At 36.6% G+C, this 17995-nt stretch overlaps 3 protein-coding genes across 4 annotated transcripts in view; 2 read left to right on the top strand and 1 right to left on the bottom strand.

Moving 5' to 3' along the window:
* LOC103462393 (ferritin, heavy subunit) overlaps positions 1–17995 on the top strand; it is a 201145-nt gene that overhangs the window by 76776 nt on the left and 106374 nt on the right. The gene's annotated exons all lie outside the window — the stretch shown is intronic.
* mettl15 (methyltransferase 15, mitochondrial 12S rRNA N4-cytidine) overlaps positions 1–17995 on the bottom strand; it is a 60216-nt gene that overhangs the window by 25077 nt on the left and 17144 nt on the right. Inside the window, exon 3 of one of the 2 annotated variants that reach the window (XM_008405160.3) lies at positions 7051–7101. The exons of the other annotated variant lie outside the window; for it this stretch is intronic. Coding sequence (XP_008403382.2) covers positions 7051–7101 — 51 coding nt within the window. The remainder of the gene's footprint in view (positions 1–7050; positions 7102–17995) is intronic. 2 annotated transcript variants of the gene reach the window in all.
* Positions 13991–17995, top strand: part of LOC103462394 (large ribosomal subunit protein P2-like) — a 106487-nt gene continuing 102482 nt past the window's right edge. Inside the window, exon 1 of the mRNA XM_081605141.1 lies at positions 13991–13995. The gene's annotated coding sequence lies outside the window, so the exon portion shown is untranslated. The remainder of the gene's footprint in view (positions 13996–17995) is intronic.

The following is a 17995-nucleotide window of genomic DNA, read 5'->3' as shown; positions in this document are numbered from 1 at the left end:
GTTGTCGATTGTCAACTGGATAGATTAAAAATAAAACTACACATTTTTACCAGGTTCAAAACTAAATCTCAACTGTAATACCAAAGCATAAAAATTTAAATCTCCATGTTTAGGTCGTTCAGAAAAGGTTAGTTCCCTCTGTGGAAAGAAAGGCTCCTTGAAAAGAAAAGATGTTGTGAAGAAAAACAAAATCTCCAGGTACTTCTTTTTTGCCAGATTGACAAAACAACTAATTGAAAAGATTTGGTGATAACAGGTTTGGCATTTGCAAATATGACTGACACCAAACTTAGATATGAGTCATTCACATTGATATTTCATGCAGAATGGTGTCTGCGAGGCCCTCACCTAGAATGCGCCTATGCAGAGAGAGCAGCAGGCTTCCACGGTACAATGTGGGTGATTTTGGATGCTCAAATACACTGATGAAAGAATAATTTTTTTTAAAAACAGGTATGTGCTCCTTTCTGTGTTTTGTGGTCTTTGAGAGGTGTGCAATATCTGCCTTTCCCAGCAGAGGGAACAGAAGAGTTAGGAGTAGTCCGAGTTGCGCAGTCCAGCAGTGAGGCTGCAAAGTGCTATTATCCAGGACACTTAAGCAGTTATCACTCAGCATTATTAATGGGGGATTTCTTTCGTAAACAAAAAAAAAACTACATTAAAGACTCTCATTTGACCTGGTTAATAAATACAAGTCTATACACGCTTTACTTTTGAGCTTTTGGGGGGAAAAAAATAAAGTCCCGTTTTTACATAAACAAAACACAGCATGTGCAAAGTATATTATGTCAAGACCATGTGGCAAACAAGACTCTCATCTCGAGCTTACTTGTGGTTGAATTCATTAGGAAAAGGGGAGCAGGAACCTGAGAGAAGCCCGAGTACTCACCTAAATCCTACTTTGACTCCCCAGCCCAGGTCAGTTACAGTGGGGGATCTAAAATGTCATTGAGGGGAGTTTTACAGATCTTGTTACACCAACACACAGACCATTAGGGAGACAGGTACACAGGTACAGGATCGCTTTTCTCGTCGCGTCCGTTGCCATGGTTAAGACTGGAGGTAACCGGTTGCATTTCTTTCTCTGTCACACAAAGTTCATGGCAAGTTACAAGTTTGCAGAAATTTGAGGGGAGGAGGATTGCAGTAAAATAAATATTGTAGATGAGGAAAGAGCTTCAGGTTTGCATTAAAGACAGTGCTTTTAGGTTTACTGATTGCTAAGAGAGAGCGATGCATTTCACATAAATCTCACCCTCAAAACTGCTGCTCTGCATAGCCGATATTAATATTATCTTAAAAATGTGTTGTTAGTGCCTCAATCTCTTGCTTGTTTCCTCATTTGGAAATGTGTTTTACTTTAAAATGGGCAAGTAAAGTTTCTCTGTCTCATTTAAATTAGTCTAATAGCTGTGCACACGGGCATAGCAGGTAGGAGGCGGACGTGCACAAAACAGATGGCCAGTGAGAGCAGACAAACTCAAACGGCATGAAAGCTTCCCACAATTATCCTGTCAAGAGATTATGTTGACGGTGATCAGTCATGTCTGAGACTCATGCAGCCTTCTGCCTCATCTACCTAAATTAATTACAACACATACATTCAATACCACATGTACGAGTAAGTAAGTAAGTAAGTAAGTAAGTAAGTAAGTAAGTAAGACAGAGTAGGTCAATGAGGGATAAAGGAGCATGAAATACTGTAAAAACTCTTTGCCACAGGGCTCCTTCCAAATGCCTCCCTTTATGATGAACTAATCTTTCTTTTGTCGAAGGAATGCTACAGAGTTACAACAAACACTTTCATTCCTCATCCTTTCAGTGTTGTTTGCACTCTCCTGGCAAGAGTTTAAACAAATGTAGTCAAAGAGGTATTTCAACTGGTCAAGACAAGACTCGTCTGCTAGTGTAAAAACAGGCTCAGTTCATTTGGCAAAAAAACCCCAAAACAAATACTCGTCTGAAGTTTGTAGGTCATTTCCAAAACTGGGAATGAATAAATTTAACCTGACAAGCAGACACTGTTTTCCTCGGTACATTAGAGGAAACTTTTTATTTTAGGTGTTCCCTGGTGTTAGGCTAAGAATTCAAAACAGAGACAGAAATAAGTTTGGGAATTTGATGAAGGAAAAAGTGACCGTGTAGTTGGAGTACATGCAAGATTGTCAAGACATGACGTTATTCCCAAAGTATGGGTTCAAGAATTACACATGTGCGATCATATAAATTAACTCTGATTGGGAAATACACAAGCCTGCTGTTCTGTAGGTAGAAAGGCTGTAAAATTGTGAAATAAAAAACCTGTGCATGTAACATTTTTATTTGTCAGTAAGAACAGATAACATATTTCTAGTCAAAAGTTTACACAAACCCATTAATTTAGAGCATTTTCTGTTTTATTATAACTTTTCTTTCTTCCCTTAGTCCTCATGATTGCTTACAGCTGTTAGTTTTTCTTTGTTTGACAGCAGGCCTTGGATTGATCAGCACTTAACTATGGGAAAGTACAAGGATCTAGGTGAAGATATAAAAGAGAGGATTGTAGATTTGGAAAAAAAAAGGTTTTCATTTACGAATAAATATTGATTCCGAGATTTTCGGTTCAAAGTCATTTACTTGAATGTGTCGCTTATTTGCCAAGATCTGGAAAACAACCTAAATTGTCACCATCAGATGAAAAGAAACTGATTAAGATCTTCAGAATCGATCCAAGAACCTCTAAGACTCAAGCTTACAATGGATTGGAAACTGCAGAAACACCAGTATCACTGCACAACATGTCACAACAAGTTTAACATTGGAGTAGTCAGAGAGGGCACATGATCTAAAATTGGCATATTCAAACTTAATTTAAATTTGCTGTTGCTCACATGAACAGACTAAATGCAACAATAAGACTGAGCTATTTTGCCGAAAAACTGACATGATTGTTTAGTGGAACCCAAGAACGCTGAACACTGAACTGCTTGTCAAGCATAGAGATTAATTTTCCTACAAGTTGTACTCACAGATAACAAAAGGTGAGTGCAATAATGGCGAAATCGGGTTACCTCTAAATTCTTCAACTTCACCTCAAATTAGTTTTGAATTATCCAGCTGCACTCATTTGAGCGCTCCGATAAGACAATTATCGTAAATGCACCTCAAAACTGGTTTTGGATTAGTCAGGCCAACGTTAAGCTTCTGGCACAACTTTCCCAAAATTTGAACCCCAACCGTATTAAAAGTTAGGCAGTTTTCTTAAAAGTCAAGTCAGAAACGAAGTAGCTTACATGAATTCTGCAAATTCTGTTTTGTATACAGTATTTGAGCCTATATGACCTTGTATGAATTGGAGAAAACCGTAATCTATTCCACATAGTGCTGACCAGAGGTAAAGTAGGGAGCTTGGTGTATGTTTTATGATGGTAATGTCTGATTTCCAACCTGGGAGTGCACAGTACACCTGTGAGTCAATCATTTTGGACCACAGTTAAATGTCACAGACGGTAATGAAGAAATAATTGCCGTGAAATTTGGCGTCCTCAATGGACAGGAGTTTTAATCTGATGAAGGTTATTATTCAAAATCCAGGTTTACACACACTTCATTAGGTACTGCTGTTAGGAGAATAAAATTATTTACAGACATGCAAAAGCTGTTTAAAATATGAAAGGAACAATCAGCAGCATGTAGTGAGGGAACTGGAGGACATGTTTAGACATCTTTCTCAGAAGGTTCACACATAAACGACATAATAAAAACGCTGCTTTGAAAACCAAACTAGAGTGAAGCATATTAATATTGGTCAATTTCAGTATTTTTCCAAATTAAAATATAAAATACAGGGAATTTTGAAGTCTGTTTTTGTCATGCTCTTAACTTTTAACCTTAATTTCTTCAGAATGGTTTTTAAGTTGTTTCCCCATACATGCTTTAACTAGCGGCATTGTACATTGGCTGCAACATTCCAGCCTGGGGTTTCCTGAGTGGACTTTGCATGTTCTCCCTGTGCATGTGTGGGTTCTCTCTGGATACTCCAGCTTCCTCCCACTGTCTAAAAGAATGATTTGGGTTAATCGGTCTCTTTAAATTCTTTTTGGGTGTGCTTGTTTGTCCTGTGATGGACTGGCGCATACCTGGTAAGTCTCCCATGTCGGTACCGTCCTGTAAATTTCTAGTATTATAGTAATGCCACACCCATCGCCCCTCTCCAACTTAGGCAATATTTAGACTTCAGAGTGGCTTTTGAAACTGAAAAGTTTTCATGAAATGTGGTTTATTACAGTTTATTTTATAATGAACTGGGCCAATTATTACATTTTTAATAAAGGCTCAGGTTAGTTTAGAAACTTAGCTATTTAAATGTGACAAAAAAGCAAAAACAATAAGTCTGTAAGTGGGCAAGTACTTTTTCACAGCAATGTAAGTATGCAATACCAAAAAACAGGAAATATTTCGAAGAAAGTAGTGTTGAGAGTGCCAGACATTTTGAATGTGTAGTTGGTCTCCCTTTTTCTCATTTTTCTCAGAACATTCCTAGTTTGGCTTGTCTGGAAGATGACATCAGTTACTGGCTGACACATCTGTGTAGCTTTCACGGTAGCAGGAGGCTGAGGACAAACTCAAAAAACTATCTGAAGAATTTCAGGAGGCTGGCGAGCAAGTTTGTTATGGTGTCTCCCCAAACCTTATATAGCAACTTTTAGGCACAATCTAGACTGTTATAAAACACATAGGAAAGGTTAAGCATATTTATGTTCCCTCTTATGTCACTTTGCTTTACAGATCCTAAGGATTTATTAGGGTTCACAAAGCCATGAAGTAACAGCAGCAAATTAATGGGATTTGTGGAAAAGTAACTAAATCAGTTAAATATGTAATGTGCAAAAACAGTAAAATCTTACACTGCCTAATGTTAAAAAGAAAAGCAAATAATAAAAGTTTCCAAACTAACTACAACAATGGGAAAAGTGTGTCCTTCTCTCCTTATTTGGTTTTGTTTTTAACTTAAAACACATCTAACAGTATTACCAGAAGATTGAAAGAGAGAACAGAGATTGAACCTAGAGGCCTGATGAGGAAAGAGAAAAACAACACTGGGCTTGAAATGCAGAAGAGGAATCACCCTTCGTGAGGACAGTGAAGGCCTCCAGGACAACAAGACCTTTTAATTTCCAAGTTTTAAAATCAACTTAAGCAGAAACTGTTTAGACAAGTTGAAACAAATCAACGTTTACGTTCAGTTGGAATTTTACTGTCACAAATCAAGGTTTGTTTGGGACTAAAAACCCGACAGAACTAAATCCAAGAGGGGAAACATGATGGGATTAATAAAATGAAAGTAGGAAATTACTAAATTACAGCTAGAAAATGTAACTTCTATGGACATGGGTAGATACAAAGGCACCTTTCACAGCTTGATTGTAAAAACGCTGCACTAATTAAATTATCTTTCCTTCTGCTTTAATTTTATCTTCTTCTTGAAGATTCTTGATGTCCAAAGAAATTATTCATGAGAATCAAAATGTTTTTCAGTTCAAATGGATGATTTTTTTTTTTTTAACAATTTGTTTACAGCTATGCCCTGAACGCTGTCCAGGGTGCTGATCCTGGGACCATTGGAGATGTGGGATGTTAAGACAGGTCCTAGAAATCATTCGTCAGCAAAATATATTTAAAAACAGGTTAGCCGGACGAAAATAATGCACAATGCTGTGAAAGTGTTTATTCCTTTACAGATTTCTTCTGTTTTTGTTTTTTCATTTTGAATAATTTTTGCCAGTATTAACTTTAATGTGACAGGAAAGCAGGGTGGAGACAAAAGGGGAAGACATGTACTAAATGCCCCACGACTTGGAAACGAACCCAGGACAACTGTATTGAGGATTGCCTCTGCATATGGTAAGCTTGCTCTACCGTCTGAGCCACCCAGCACCACTGTTTATTTGTCAGATCATCAAATTTTAGTATTAAAAAAAACTATGAGAAAATACAAAGAGCATTTTTCAAATTATGTGTTCCTTTTTGAGATTTTTCTGTCATTAGAGAGGTTTCATTTAAATCACTTGGTCAGGTAATAATACTCATGCCTGAAGTTAACTTTTAAAAATATTTTTAATTACAGTTAATTCATGATATAACAATGAAGATGTTTTTTTTTTGTTTTTTTATTGCTTTCTTCTCTTAATGAATCACATCATCATTTGAAAACATTTTACACCTTTTAGGTTATCTTTATTAGATATTAATGTTGTTTAGTACTTAATGTTTAAATTAACATTTAAATGTTAAAAAAGCGCCCTGCGACAGACTGGCGACCTGTCCAGGGTGTACCCCGCCTCTCGCCCGAAACGTTGGCTGGAGATGGGCACCAGCACCCCTCCCGACCCCACTGAGGGAAAAAGGGTGCAAGAAAATGGATGGATGGATGGATGTTAAAAAAGCAAAAATAGAAGAACACTGTTTCACAGTATTGTTCAATTGTAAAATATTGTCTGTAACCTCAACCACATAAGTGCTAATTATTTTCTAAAAACAATATTTGCATAAATTATGTAACTCTGCTTAGTAATAAGCTAGAGTGTATAATACATCTATTACTCAAAGTGTTGGTTATTCAGCAGTGCAATCAGCTGCCAGTCTAGAATATGAATTATACACCATTACATCACTAATTAGGTTCATTGTCATAATGACAAATCATTTCCTGTTTTGAAAGTTGTGTTTTTTTGTATTATTGTAAAGAGAAGGCATTGTTTTAAAGCCTGATTTTCACCAATCAATTACTTAGAGTGCGATTTAAAAAACTAATACAATCTCTCAATTTATTTCAGATCATATACCAATATATTTCTCCTCTTCCTTCATATATTTTCCTCATTTATGTACCCATCTTTTTGTACCAGGATTATCAGATATTTTCCCAAAGCTCTGTTTCAATTCCGTTATGCAGCTACCTTCCTTATTAAAAAGTAGCCGCAAAAATGTTTCTATAACAAGGAAACCCCCAGTCTCATTCCTCCTCCACACGGAAAAGGTTCATAAATCCCATGTCAAGTGTCCACCCACTTCAAAGAGTCCAAAGACACCTCTTCTACCGCACTCATGCTGAGGAGTTCCCTGGAGAGACAAGGATAAAAGATATGTCTATGATTCCTGAAACTATGAGCATTTAACTTAATATTGACTCCATGTGGGCATTTCAAAGTAACAAGAAGTCGCCTTGTGTTTTACAGACAGCACTTGCTTTAAATATTAAATGAGACCAATTATAATTATAAAAAAACAAAACAAACATAAGCTCACGTCAAAAAATTTTGATTTACTTTGTTACACTTGCACACCAGTGATTGGTATGTAAATACTGTCATGCAAGGAGCAGGCACATCTAGAACAGACACCAGAGGGCATCAGTGGTGGCATCACAAGTGGCGTTTCTTTAGCAGTGTCCGGAGAGTCCGACAGTCAACAGAAAAGTGAAGGTCACAAGTCACAGAGGATGACTTGTTGTCACATGAGACAGACTTAACAGCACTTGATAGAGATCGATAAATGTCAGCTAGAAGTTTGAATGAGGTCAAATGGTCATATGTGTCGCAATGTTTTGATGCAGTTTTGTACCAGTTAACCATTATTATGACCTAGTTCTAGGTTCGGCTCACATTTTTAAACTAGATTCCTTTTCAGTTTGGCAGCCAAGTATTTCAAATTAAGTTCACAACTGAAATATTGACTTATTTCGTTTGGATCACAAACATGTTGGAGTACAAGAAAACATGTGAGGAAATCATTGCAGCTTTAGTATCCCCATGTTTCCAGAAAGAAATTATTCAAATAGGGAAAACAGCAAGCACACAACAGGAGAAGTCCTAAGAACAGAACACCTTGTGAATTGGTTTCAGCAAATCTAAGGAAGACTCATTTTCAGCATGACCCACTGAACGACCTCTCACCTTCCAGGAGGCAGTGAACTGTAAAACTAGCATACATATCCTCAGATCCACAGAGAAGGTGAACCATTCTCTACGACAGATGAATTCAGTGGTTCCACCTGGAAATACCATAACCTTTATTGCAATACTTGTTAAAAGTAATCCCTCTCTTGGGTCTTTCTATTTATTAGGAAAACCTTACCCTGTCCATATTTCAAAACCTAAAGTAGCCTCACATTGTTTTGTGCTCAATCAAAACCAGTATTTCTTAAACATAAACATTAATCTTCCTGGAAGTGATCACATGCTAGTACTTCTGTCATAACTCAATTAATCACGGATCACAAATTGTTTATGGTTGGTCAAAAATACTCTTATCAATAATCTGAATGAACATTTTATAAACATCTGCTTTATTGTTGAATTAATACATTTTTTTAACATCCAGCCATGTCTCCAGTAGTTTTAATGTGGAGATACCATGACCTCATAGGCTCCATAACTTACTTCCTGAGATCTAGATGTAACCTTAGACCCTAAAGACCTCAACTTTGAATAAAATTAAAGTAAATTAAAGAAATTAAAGAATTGAATTAAGGTCTCCCACTTCTCCTACACCCTACTGTATTTTAATAAAATAAGCCTCGTTTTTGTTTTACCTTTTATTCTCACGATTTGAGCCGTTGTTTTGTTTATCCGCTGTATGTGGCCAAGCTTTTAACAAACTATATGACTATAGTCATTGTCAAAACAGCCAGAACAAAAGCAGAAACTCCAAAGGGTCGTAGGAGACTCTAGTGAGAGAGTACACATGACAAATTTACGTGAGACACTTTCTACAGTCGAGAGGAGAGTAGAGCGGACTGGGTGGAATGAGTTAGCCCTAAGGTACAACTTCAGGTCACCCCTTTGGTCGTAAATTGGAGGAACCTGATGACACAGAGTTCAGTGACATGCCCCATCTGCAAGTTTTCTTTTCCTGAGGATGAGGCAACATCCTGCTAAAGTCTTTCTACAAGGCAATGCATACACAGCTGAACTGGTGTCCCTGTATGACATTAAGGTCTTTGTGTGGTCAGTCAAGTACCAGATAGATTCTTCAACCAAAAAAGATAAATGAGAATAGCTCAAACATTAAGTCCATCCCAGAGCCGATCTGATAGATTTCAAGAATAAGCTACAACAGATAGCTTAAAATAAGTTAAATCAGCTTTATGACTTTGTAACCAGGTCTGAGAGGAGACTAAATTGGAACCAGCATTGTGCTAATAGTGCCAACTGCAATATCTTTGTTCTCATAGCGAACTTATACAAATAGTGACACAAAACTTTCAAAAGTTCCACTCATTTTATTTCCACCAGTCTGGGTGCTTATTTTTTCATGGCAATGAGTGATTTTAATTTTTATAAATAATGTAAAACATATATAAACTAAACTAAAATAAAAATATATATATATATCTCTTTTAAGACATAATTTGTGCCTGTATCTTTCATTCGAAGGTTTAGCCTGAGCATGTCCAAGCTGGAGGAAGAGGATTCTCGTCTGCAGTCTAGTGTAGTCATATCTTCAAAGAACAGTTTGTGTGACAGAGTGATATAGACAGCATTTTTATTTACCCAGCATGTCCTAAATGTTTGCAAATTAAAGCATTGTGGGGATCTGACTTGGAGGCAATGAATGACAGCTGTGAAAAAAAAAACAGATTGGACAATAAAAAAAAAATGAAAAGGGAGGGACCTGTACTGCGTGCATGAGTCATCACTCTCAACCCCCACCCCCCAGTCAAACTGTTTTTCCTTGCAGGTTAGAGAGCTACAGAGCTGCATGTTTTCTTATGGAAAGAATCCTTTATGCAGATAACTGGAGACAGAACTTATTAGGTAAAAGATTTAGAGTTGCATCAAGAATCAAATCAAGCCACTAAAATATAATTTTACATGCAGAAAAGAAATATACCTTCTTATTGTTTTATACTGAAACCTGCTGTATGTGGGTGCGGTTGCATGTTTATATTCATTTTCACCACATTTATATATTGACACGTCTTTGTTTTAAGTTAAAAGAAAATGAAACATCTACAATTGCCTTCAAATAAACATAATACATTTCTATGCAAAATTGTTTATTTAAAAAAAAAATGTAGTCTATGATACTATATAGACTGCTGGCAAACATGCTTGCAATTGACAAGCATATCCTAAAAATTTATATAAAAAGATCCAATGTCCTTGACTTGTAAAATCACAAATGCCATAAATAAACTGTTTGCTTTTTCATTTTTCATTTGACATTTTCTTGAAAACACACACACATAAATAATTTTATTCATCTACTTCCAAACCAAAGAGATGTTTGGCTCAAGATAACTCTGACTTTCTAGCATTTGATAGGAAAACATAAACATGTCAGTGCAATTTCTGATTTTCTGCTGTAAAAAATTGGTGGACGTTAAAATATTTTTAATTCTTTGGGATTTCAATATGGTACTCATTATTCTGCAAATGATAACAAGGAAAATGGTTCTGATCTGAAGTTTTTTAAGTTGAAGTATTAAGACTCTGTTGTAGCAGCCAGCTCTTGTGCTTCTATCAATAACTCTTGTGAGACTTCATCTCCTTAACTGGGGTCGACCTGTGTTTAATTGAATTTATTAAACATAATTACGATCTAGGTAAAATGTCTAACAGCTTGTGTGAGTCCTGAGAAAAGGGGGGAAAAAAACTAATGATCCAGTTGAGAGTACTACATCCAGATCTGAGATAACATTGTGTGAAAGCACAGATCTGGACAATGTGACATTGTATTTCCAGAGAAGAGTCTATCTTGAATAATTAGAGATGAATGACCTTAATCTGATAGACGAACAATGAATAGGTCTGATGTGATCATAGCTTTCTCCCCCATATTCAATAGGAGTATGCAGCATTTTCAGTTCATTGATTTTGATGCATTGTATAGACCAGATCGCACATAGGTTTGAGGTTAACAGATGTAGGATTTGGAAAAATAATAAAATTTCAATATTTGATAGTTCTTATGTTTTGATCTCCTGAAGTGTGGATATTTTGTTTAGGAATGTATGAATGTCCCAACTGGTTAAAAATCACAACTTATCATAAACATCCTTTACAAACCATTACATGTAGATTTGATTCAGGTGTGTTGGACCAGAAAACACTTCTAAGCCACTGTCCCTTGAGGACTGGAATTGCAGACTCCTGCTTTATACTTTGACTGCTAAAAGTCACCACCTGGAATTAACTAAGTAGATAGATATGAGCCTCTTACTGGATAATTGCTGCATGGGCAATTATCTTTCGGTTGGCAATAAGTTAGCTGATGCAATGGGCAGCTTCTCATTTCTTAAACAACCACATTGAATGACATATGTCATGGTTGTAGCCTTTTTAAGAACGGTCAAATCATTGGCATTCATCAAGCAGATTAAAAAAATCTAAGAGGACTGTAAAAACTGTCTGTTTATCAATCTGAAAAGAAAGTGGGAACCCACCATTTTAAATGTGGTTGGAAAAATTTTTTTGAATGCTCATCATCGATGAATAAGCAAATGTTTGGTGAAATCAAATCAGAGGAAGACAACAATAGAGCTCAGGGTTATGTTTAATAGTGAAAGTAAGAGTAAAGGTAACTCAAAGGAACAGCTGAGGTTAAGTGGAGAAAAATGTTTCAGTTTGCAGGGGAGCGTAAAGATTGGACCTTGGAGCAATCGAATAGGATCATGTAGTCTAGATTTTCCCTGTTCCAGTGACATGGGTGTGTCAGGGTAAGAAAAGAGTTAGACAAAGTGAGTGTCTCATCCTACCTATTTTCTACTTCGGAGCAATAAAGCAGGCAAACCCAAGCGTAAAGGCAAGACCAAACCTGGAAGTTTACAAGTTTGGTTTTGCATACTGGTCAGTGCAGAGGATGTTGCACTGATCAGTCTTCAAGCAGCAGCTTAGTCAGATCTAATCATTTTAGCTGCAAGTATGTTAAATATTGTTTCACAAGCATTTAGGGAAGTTATTGATTACTTAGACAGCTGCATCTCTGTGTCCTGAGACTCGCTGTTTGTGTTCACAATGTTCAGCACCAGGCATCTTCAAAAGAAAAACAAACCAAGTAGGTTCCAGTATTAGGACAAGCTGAGCTCTGCATCCAGCATCCTATTCTCTTTTTGTAGCTTTCAAACTTGTAATCTATTGGTTTCCCATAACCTATGCACATGGGTGATCAAGCACCACCCTGAAAGCACTGATTATTCTTTTCATTGTGCATACAGTTTGCCTAAAACTGTTTTTCTATGACTGTAACACAAATCTACAAACATTTGATTAAATAGAAATCATCCAGGCATGTCTTGTAAACATCAACATGTCAACAAGGTAAGAATCACATTTTATCTGACAGGAGAGGTAGGAGACACTGATCTACATAAATATAAAACTTATTGAGAGAAAGGACAATCTCTGGTTTCAGCTATAGAAGTAAAGTGCTATATATAGCAATTTCCTCCTTTCCCTTTTTTTTCTTCCTTCTGCATCACAATTCCTATATAAAACTGGCAGAACTACCACTTCTATCTTTTCAACAAAAACAATTAAAACTGGAAATTAAAGGTTTTTGTTTTGTGCAAAAGCTTTATTTTAAAGAAATACTAGACACCATGTAGGACGCCAACTTCCATTATTACAATAAAAGCTTTAACTAATGATATCAAAGGACCCGTCTTTGTTTTACCAAGAAACATGAAATAAGGTCAAAATTATGTCCTGGATCTATTCAAAAATTATTTTGTGCTTCATTGGTGCATGCACTGAAGAAATTCTCTTAAGTGTAACACTACTGTCAATACAGTGGGACAAAGAAACAATGCAAACTACATAAAGCCCAAGAAAACATACAAGTGAAAGTGAAAAGAGGGGGTGGAACCCTTTAACTATATTCACAAAATGTAAAGAAGCAACAGAAAAGATGGCTTTCTCTCCTGAAGGTGAATTTCATGGCACTAAAGGAAGACAAAAGATGAACAGGGCCAAGTCCATTAGGGCGCGCAAAGAGGAAACAAACTAGAAGGCTTGGTAATTGTAAAAAGAAATCTAGAGGCATTTAAGATGAATCTTCCAGTAGTTTGAAGACTGGGTTGACAGTGTATGAAATGAAAGGAACTAGGCAATGGGGTGGGGTTGTGAAAGTAGCTTGAGGGAGGCGATGGACTTGAAGGAAAGCTTTGGAGGAAAGCTTCACAGCGTCTTAAAGACTAATTTTTGGTGTACTCAGCTCAACCTCTGGTTTACCAATGCTACTTCTATTTTCTGTATTGCAGGTTGATTATATTGGGGTAACCAGAAGTTATATTTATACCTCTATATTGTTAATGCGAAGGATTAGCATTTACCTGAGTATCAGCTCTAACAGCAATTTCCAAATATATTTGTTGGAAAAATAAATTAAGTCCTAACCTGAAATATGTAATTGCCAGCACACACAAAAACACTGTTTTCAAGATGTTACGATAAAGGAACAGTGTTATTAAGGTTACTAACGACTGCATACAGTGCTTTCAGAATTCAGAAGATCAGGGTGTTTTAGGTATGTTTTGCTCTTGGCCCAGGTCTGCAAAGTCATTAGCTCCAATATGTCAAAAATTATTTTAAATGGTCAACTAAAAATCGTTATTAGCATAACAGCAATCTACCCTAATGAGCTTTGACTCTTTCCAGTTGGAAGGCCTCATTGCCATCACCCTAATTTTTAGCTGCCTCCACAGATTCTTTATCTGATTTAAAGTGGAACTCCAGCATACTCCAAAACATCAATGTTACAACTGGTTAGAAGAAGCATTTAGGTAAAATTAGAAGATTACTTAGCCTAGGATTTATGTTTAAGTGAAGGTACTTTCGCAAGGATGTTGATGCCACAATGTGAGCTTTAATTTTTCCAATTTATTTGCTCAGCACTCGCTACAGTTTTCTTTTTCTACAAGACACCTTGCTGCAGAGACAATGTTGCCCAAAGCAACAAGTGGTAGCAAAAGAAGAACCTAGATGAAGTATATAATGTACAACCTTAGCTGAAGCTACTTTTAATGGGATCATTTTTAAGTGGGTTTGACATTTATGGAAAGTTTGTAGTTATTCCTTTTGTAGTTTTATGCAGCCCTGCACATATTTACAGACATCTACATGAAGGTGTGTACATATCTGTAATATGCCTAAATTCTAAAAGTTACTTTTTAATAAGAAGCAATGCTAGTTTTGTGCGTGCTGTACTTTTAGGGCACACCAAAGTTTATACTAAAGGTTGGATCCCAAGCATAACTGTTCTTTAAATGTTGTTTTTGTCAACAAGGATACAGTTAGACAGAAGCATTTTGGTCGTTAGCTTCCCTTAAAAAATTAACGTTCCACATGATCTGCTCATGAAACATTGAACAGACATTCCAGTGATTAACTCTAAGCAAGGACATTCTAGGTGGTCCGTAGAAGTCGGCATTATAAATGAACACTGAGGAATGACTAAAGAAACCTGTGGCACTGGCTTAGGTCAGCTCAGTCATGTAATGTCAAGCTGACATGGTCCTTCCTGCCAAATTAGCCAAGAAAAAGAGTAGGCAAGTAATGGGAACACTCTAGCTTAGAACAACAGAACCTTATCTAAATGTCAAAGGAGTACATATAACATTGACTACACATGATGTACTACAACTATCCTGAAAAGGTGCAACAGCTCATGTTAGATGAAGGAACACATCACAAGCAAAACCAATGGAAAAGGTTTGTGGAAAAACTACTTTAAATAAGCTTAGACTGGACTTTGCTGCAGGACCGCAGCAGAAAATTATGTTAAAAGGAATTTTACAAGTGGTAAGTTGATGCCAATCATCTTCCTCTTTGTTTTAACTATCAGGTGTCAGGGTAAGTGTAGAATTACCTAATTTACTTTACAGCATTTCTTGAGTCTATTTGTCAGGGTGATTATTCCACATGTACACAAATAATTTTAAAAAATGTATTTGAAGAAAAGAAATAATTAGCAAATTGAGATTTACTGTAAAAAATTATTTATACCTCAGTCAAGAAAGGAAAATGATCTATTATGAATAATCCATGTTTTTTTATCATCCTGAACATATTTAAACAAAAGACTGCTGATAATGTAGTTGGCCCTTTTTCTTACACAGATTCATGCACGCGCGTGCACGCGCATACACACACACACACACTGAATAAAGATGTGTTGCAAGAATGAGTCATCTCCATCCAGCTGTCCACAGGGCATCCATCTGATAAGCATACCCACACTCTCACATCAGGAACAAATGTAAACATTGCAATAAAACCTGCTGTAATAAAATCAATTCTGCATTAAATATGGATTCCAATGTTATACTATTCAAATACTTGGCATTCAAGCTATATGCAAATACAGCTCTGGGCTTAATGTTGTAGCAGCACTGTCTTTCCCTAATCTGTCCAAATCAATGTAGCCGTCTTACAAATTCTTTATGTAGATTATTTTCTCTCACACATTCATTTATCTTGCTTACCACTCTTTCTGCCCTGACAAAATCCTTTCAGAAGATTTACTTGTAAGAGATTTTTTATTTTATTTTGGTAGAAGAACATAAAAAAATCCACTTCATTAGCTACACCATGATAGTTCCAACTTAAATCCTCCTTCGTCATCATAATACTGTCATTTTCTGGTGGCATAGACTCAGCAACTGGCCTAAAATATTTATCAGAAATGTTCCATATTGACATGATAGCATCACCTATTCAACAACATCCCAAACTTTTTTCTACTGCAGGGGAAACCAGTTCTGTCCTTCGAAGTTCCTATCCTGCAACTTTTAGATGCAACCCTGTTCCAACACACCAAACCTGGACTCCTTCATTAGAGTATCATTCAAATCCACAGAAGTCTGGCATCAAGCCACTCAGATAAATTAGGCGTGTTGGAAGGAGATGCAAAAAAAAGTTGCTGGATAGTAGATCTCGAGGACTAGACTTGGGTATTCCTGCTATACTGGATAGAGATCTGATACAGAGAAATCAAGAGTTTTTTCAGATCAAGCTTCTGCAAGAAATTTCGCCCACGCGATTGCTGCACACTAGAAAGTTATTTTGTTAAGCACAGGGTCTGGTTGTCGGCAAAAATATACAAGTTCACTTTGACCATCCCATTTGACACCAATAACCATGCCATGCTCACAGCGATCAAAATGAAATGACGTCATTGTGATTGGCTGAGTGTCCAATCAAGTCAGCAGGCAATTGATTGGATGTAGGCCGTCGGCGGATGGACATTTTGTGGGGAATTTACTTGAGTTGAGTGCTGACAGGTATCATTTGTTTAAAAGACGCAAAGAAAGTTGGCTTTATTTATTTATGTTGTTGATCATCTGAACTTGAAGCTAAAGTTTATAAGACCAGAGCCCAAACAAGTCTAGCAGACAGTGTGGTGAAGTGCCCTCAAAGAGGCTGTCTGCTCAGCTAGGCTGAACGATTTGGCGCTCTGTAGGCTGAGGCATCCCATTTGGCTAATGAAGTCCCAGACTGTCTTCACACCACACCCCCACCCACCACTCCACTATGAAATGTTCTACTCATGAAAGTAATGAGCCAGGGAGGGAGAAAGACTCTTCTGGCCACTGATAACCTCAGACTAAACTTGCAACCTTACGAGACAAGGGCCTAATATCTGGCCGTCAATCAGCCCCAGCATCCCCGGCTGGAGTGTTTAGTTACAAGGATCAATTATTTACCAGCCTCCTCTTTCACTACTCAGTGCACCCAAAAAAGGAGTGTGAAGAAATAAGAAAAGAAAAACACTGTCAAGTGGTAGCCAATACAATAGAAAGAAGTTAGCGAGAAAAAACTTCTGTGTTTAGCATCACACAGTGTTTGATCAATAAATTGTGAATTATGATACCATTTGACTTGAAAAGAATAAAATATGTGCCTCCTCTGCACAATGTGCTGCAGTAAAAATGCATTATCTATAAGCATATTACGGTGGACGTACAGCATGAAAAACTAAAATGCCATAGTGAGCGTTTACAATAATTTCAATATATTTATATGCAACTGTTATTATTTATTCCAGACAATAAAACAACAACTTCAAAGCATTAACAGTCTGAAAAACATGTTTAAACAAGATGGTTGACAACTCTCAAATATTATGGTACCAGATGAAAAACATGCACAAACAGTATTGTAATGATGCAATCTCTCTGAATCCATGTACTTCATATTTACTCTTAACCCACTGACTGCACAGCTGAAACAGCAACTTCAAGCTTTTAACTAATTTAGAGACAAGATCATATTACCTCTTTGCTCAAATTAACATTAGCACTTCACCTTGCTGGCTCAGTCTGGAAATAAGCACAAAGTCACAAAGAACATCTTTAACCTTAAACAGTAAAACAATTAGAATATTTATTGCAGGCTCTATTCAACACTACAAATAATTAAAATATGTGATTTTATTTCAGTAGAACTGTTGACAGTGTGAGATGTTTTTATAAATATTCTCTTAAGATGATTAAATTGTGCAATTACACATTTCTACTGAATATCTCTGTTGATATAAAACAAGTTATCAGAAAGAGAACTGTATTAGTCAGTGGAAATACTGCAGATTGCTTAGTTATTTGGAAAAAGAAGGTTTGGCATCCAGTTGCATATCAGAAAAGGACATAATTACAACAAAAGGCAACATTGCCAAAAAATTAGAATTCCTGTACACGATTATGCAAAAATTATTGTTTTTTTATTTGTTTTAAACAGATATATAGTGTCTGTGGGATTCCCATCAAAACTGTCGCAATATCAATGCTGTGCCAGCAGGTGGCATTAACATAAACACTAATTATATTTAAATTAAAAAGACTTGATTTGGATTTTTTTTTACAATGAGCTTGTATGAACTAACTGTTCTGCTTTCTCCAGTAGAAATATGTCATATCACCTCAAGCTTGTCCGAATCATAAACCTGCGAGAAGTGGGAAGCTAACAAGCTGATCATGCGTCAATCCGCACAAGCACAGGAGCATGTTGTCTTTTAT

This window comes from Poecilia reticulata, chromosome 3 (genome assembly GCF_904066995.2).
Source record: "Poecilia reticulata chromosome 3, P_reticulata-male-v2, whole genome shotgun sequence".
In the NCBI taxonomy this organism is placed as follows: domain Eukaryota; kingdom Metazoa; phylum Chordata; class Actinopteri; order Cyprinodontiformes; family Poeciliidae; genus Poecilia; species Poecilia reticulata.
The sequence above is the reverse complement of the archived record's forward strand: the minus strand, read 5'-3'. Positions and strand labels throughout refer to the sequence as shown.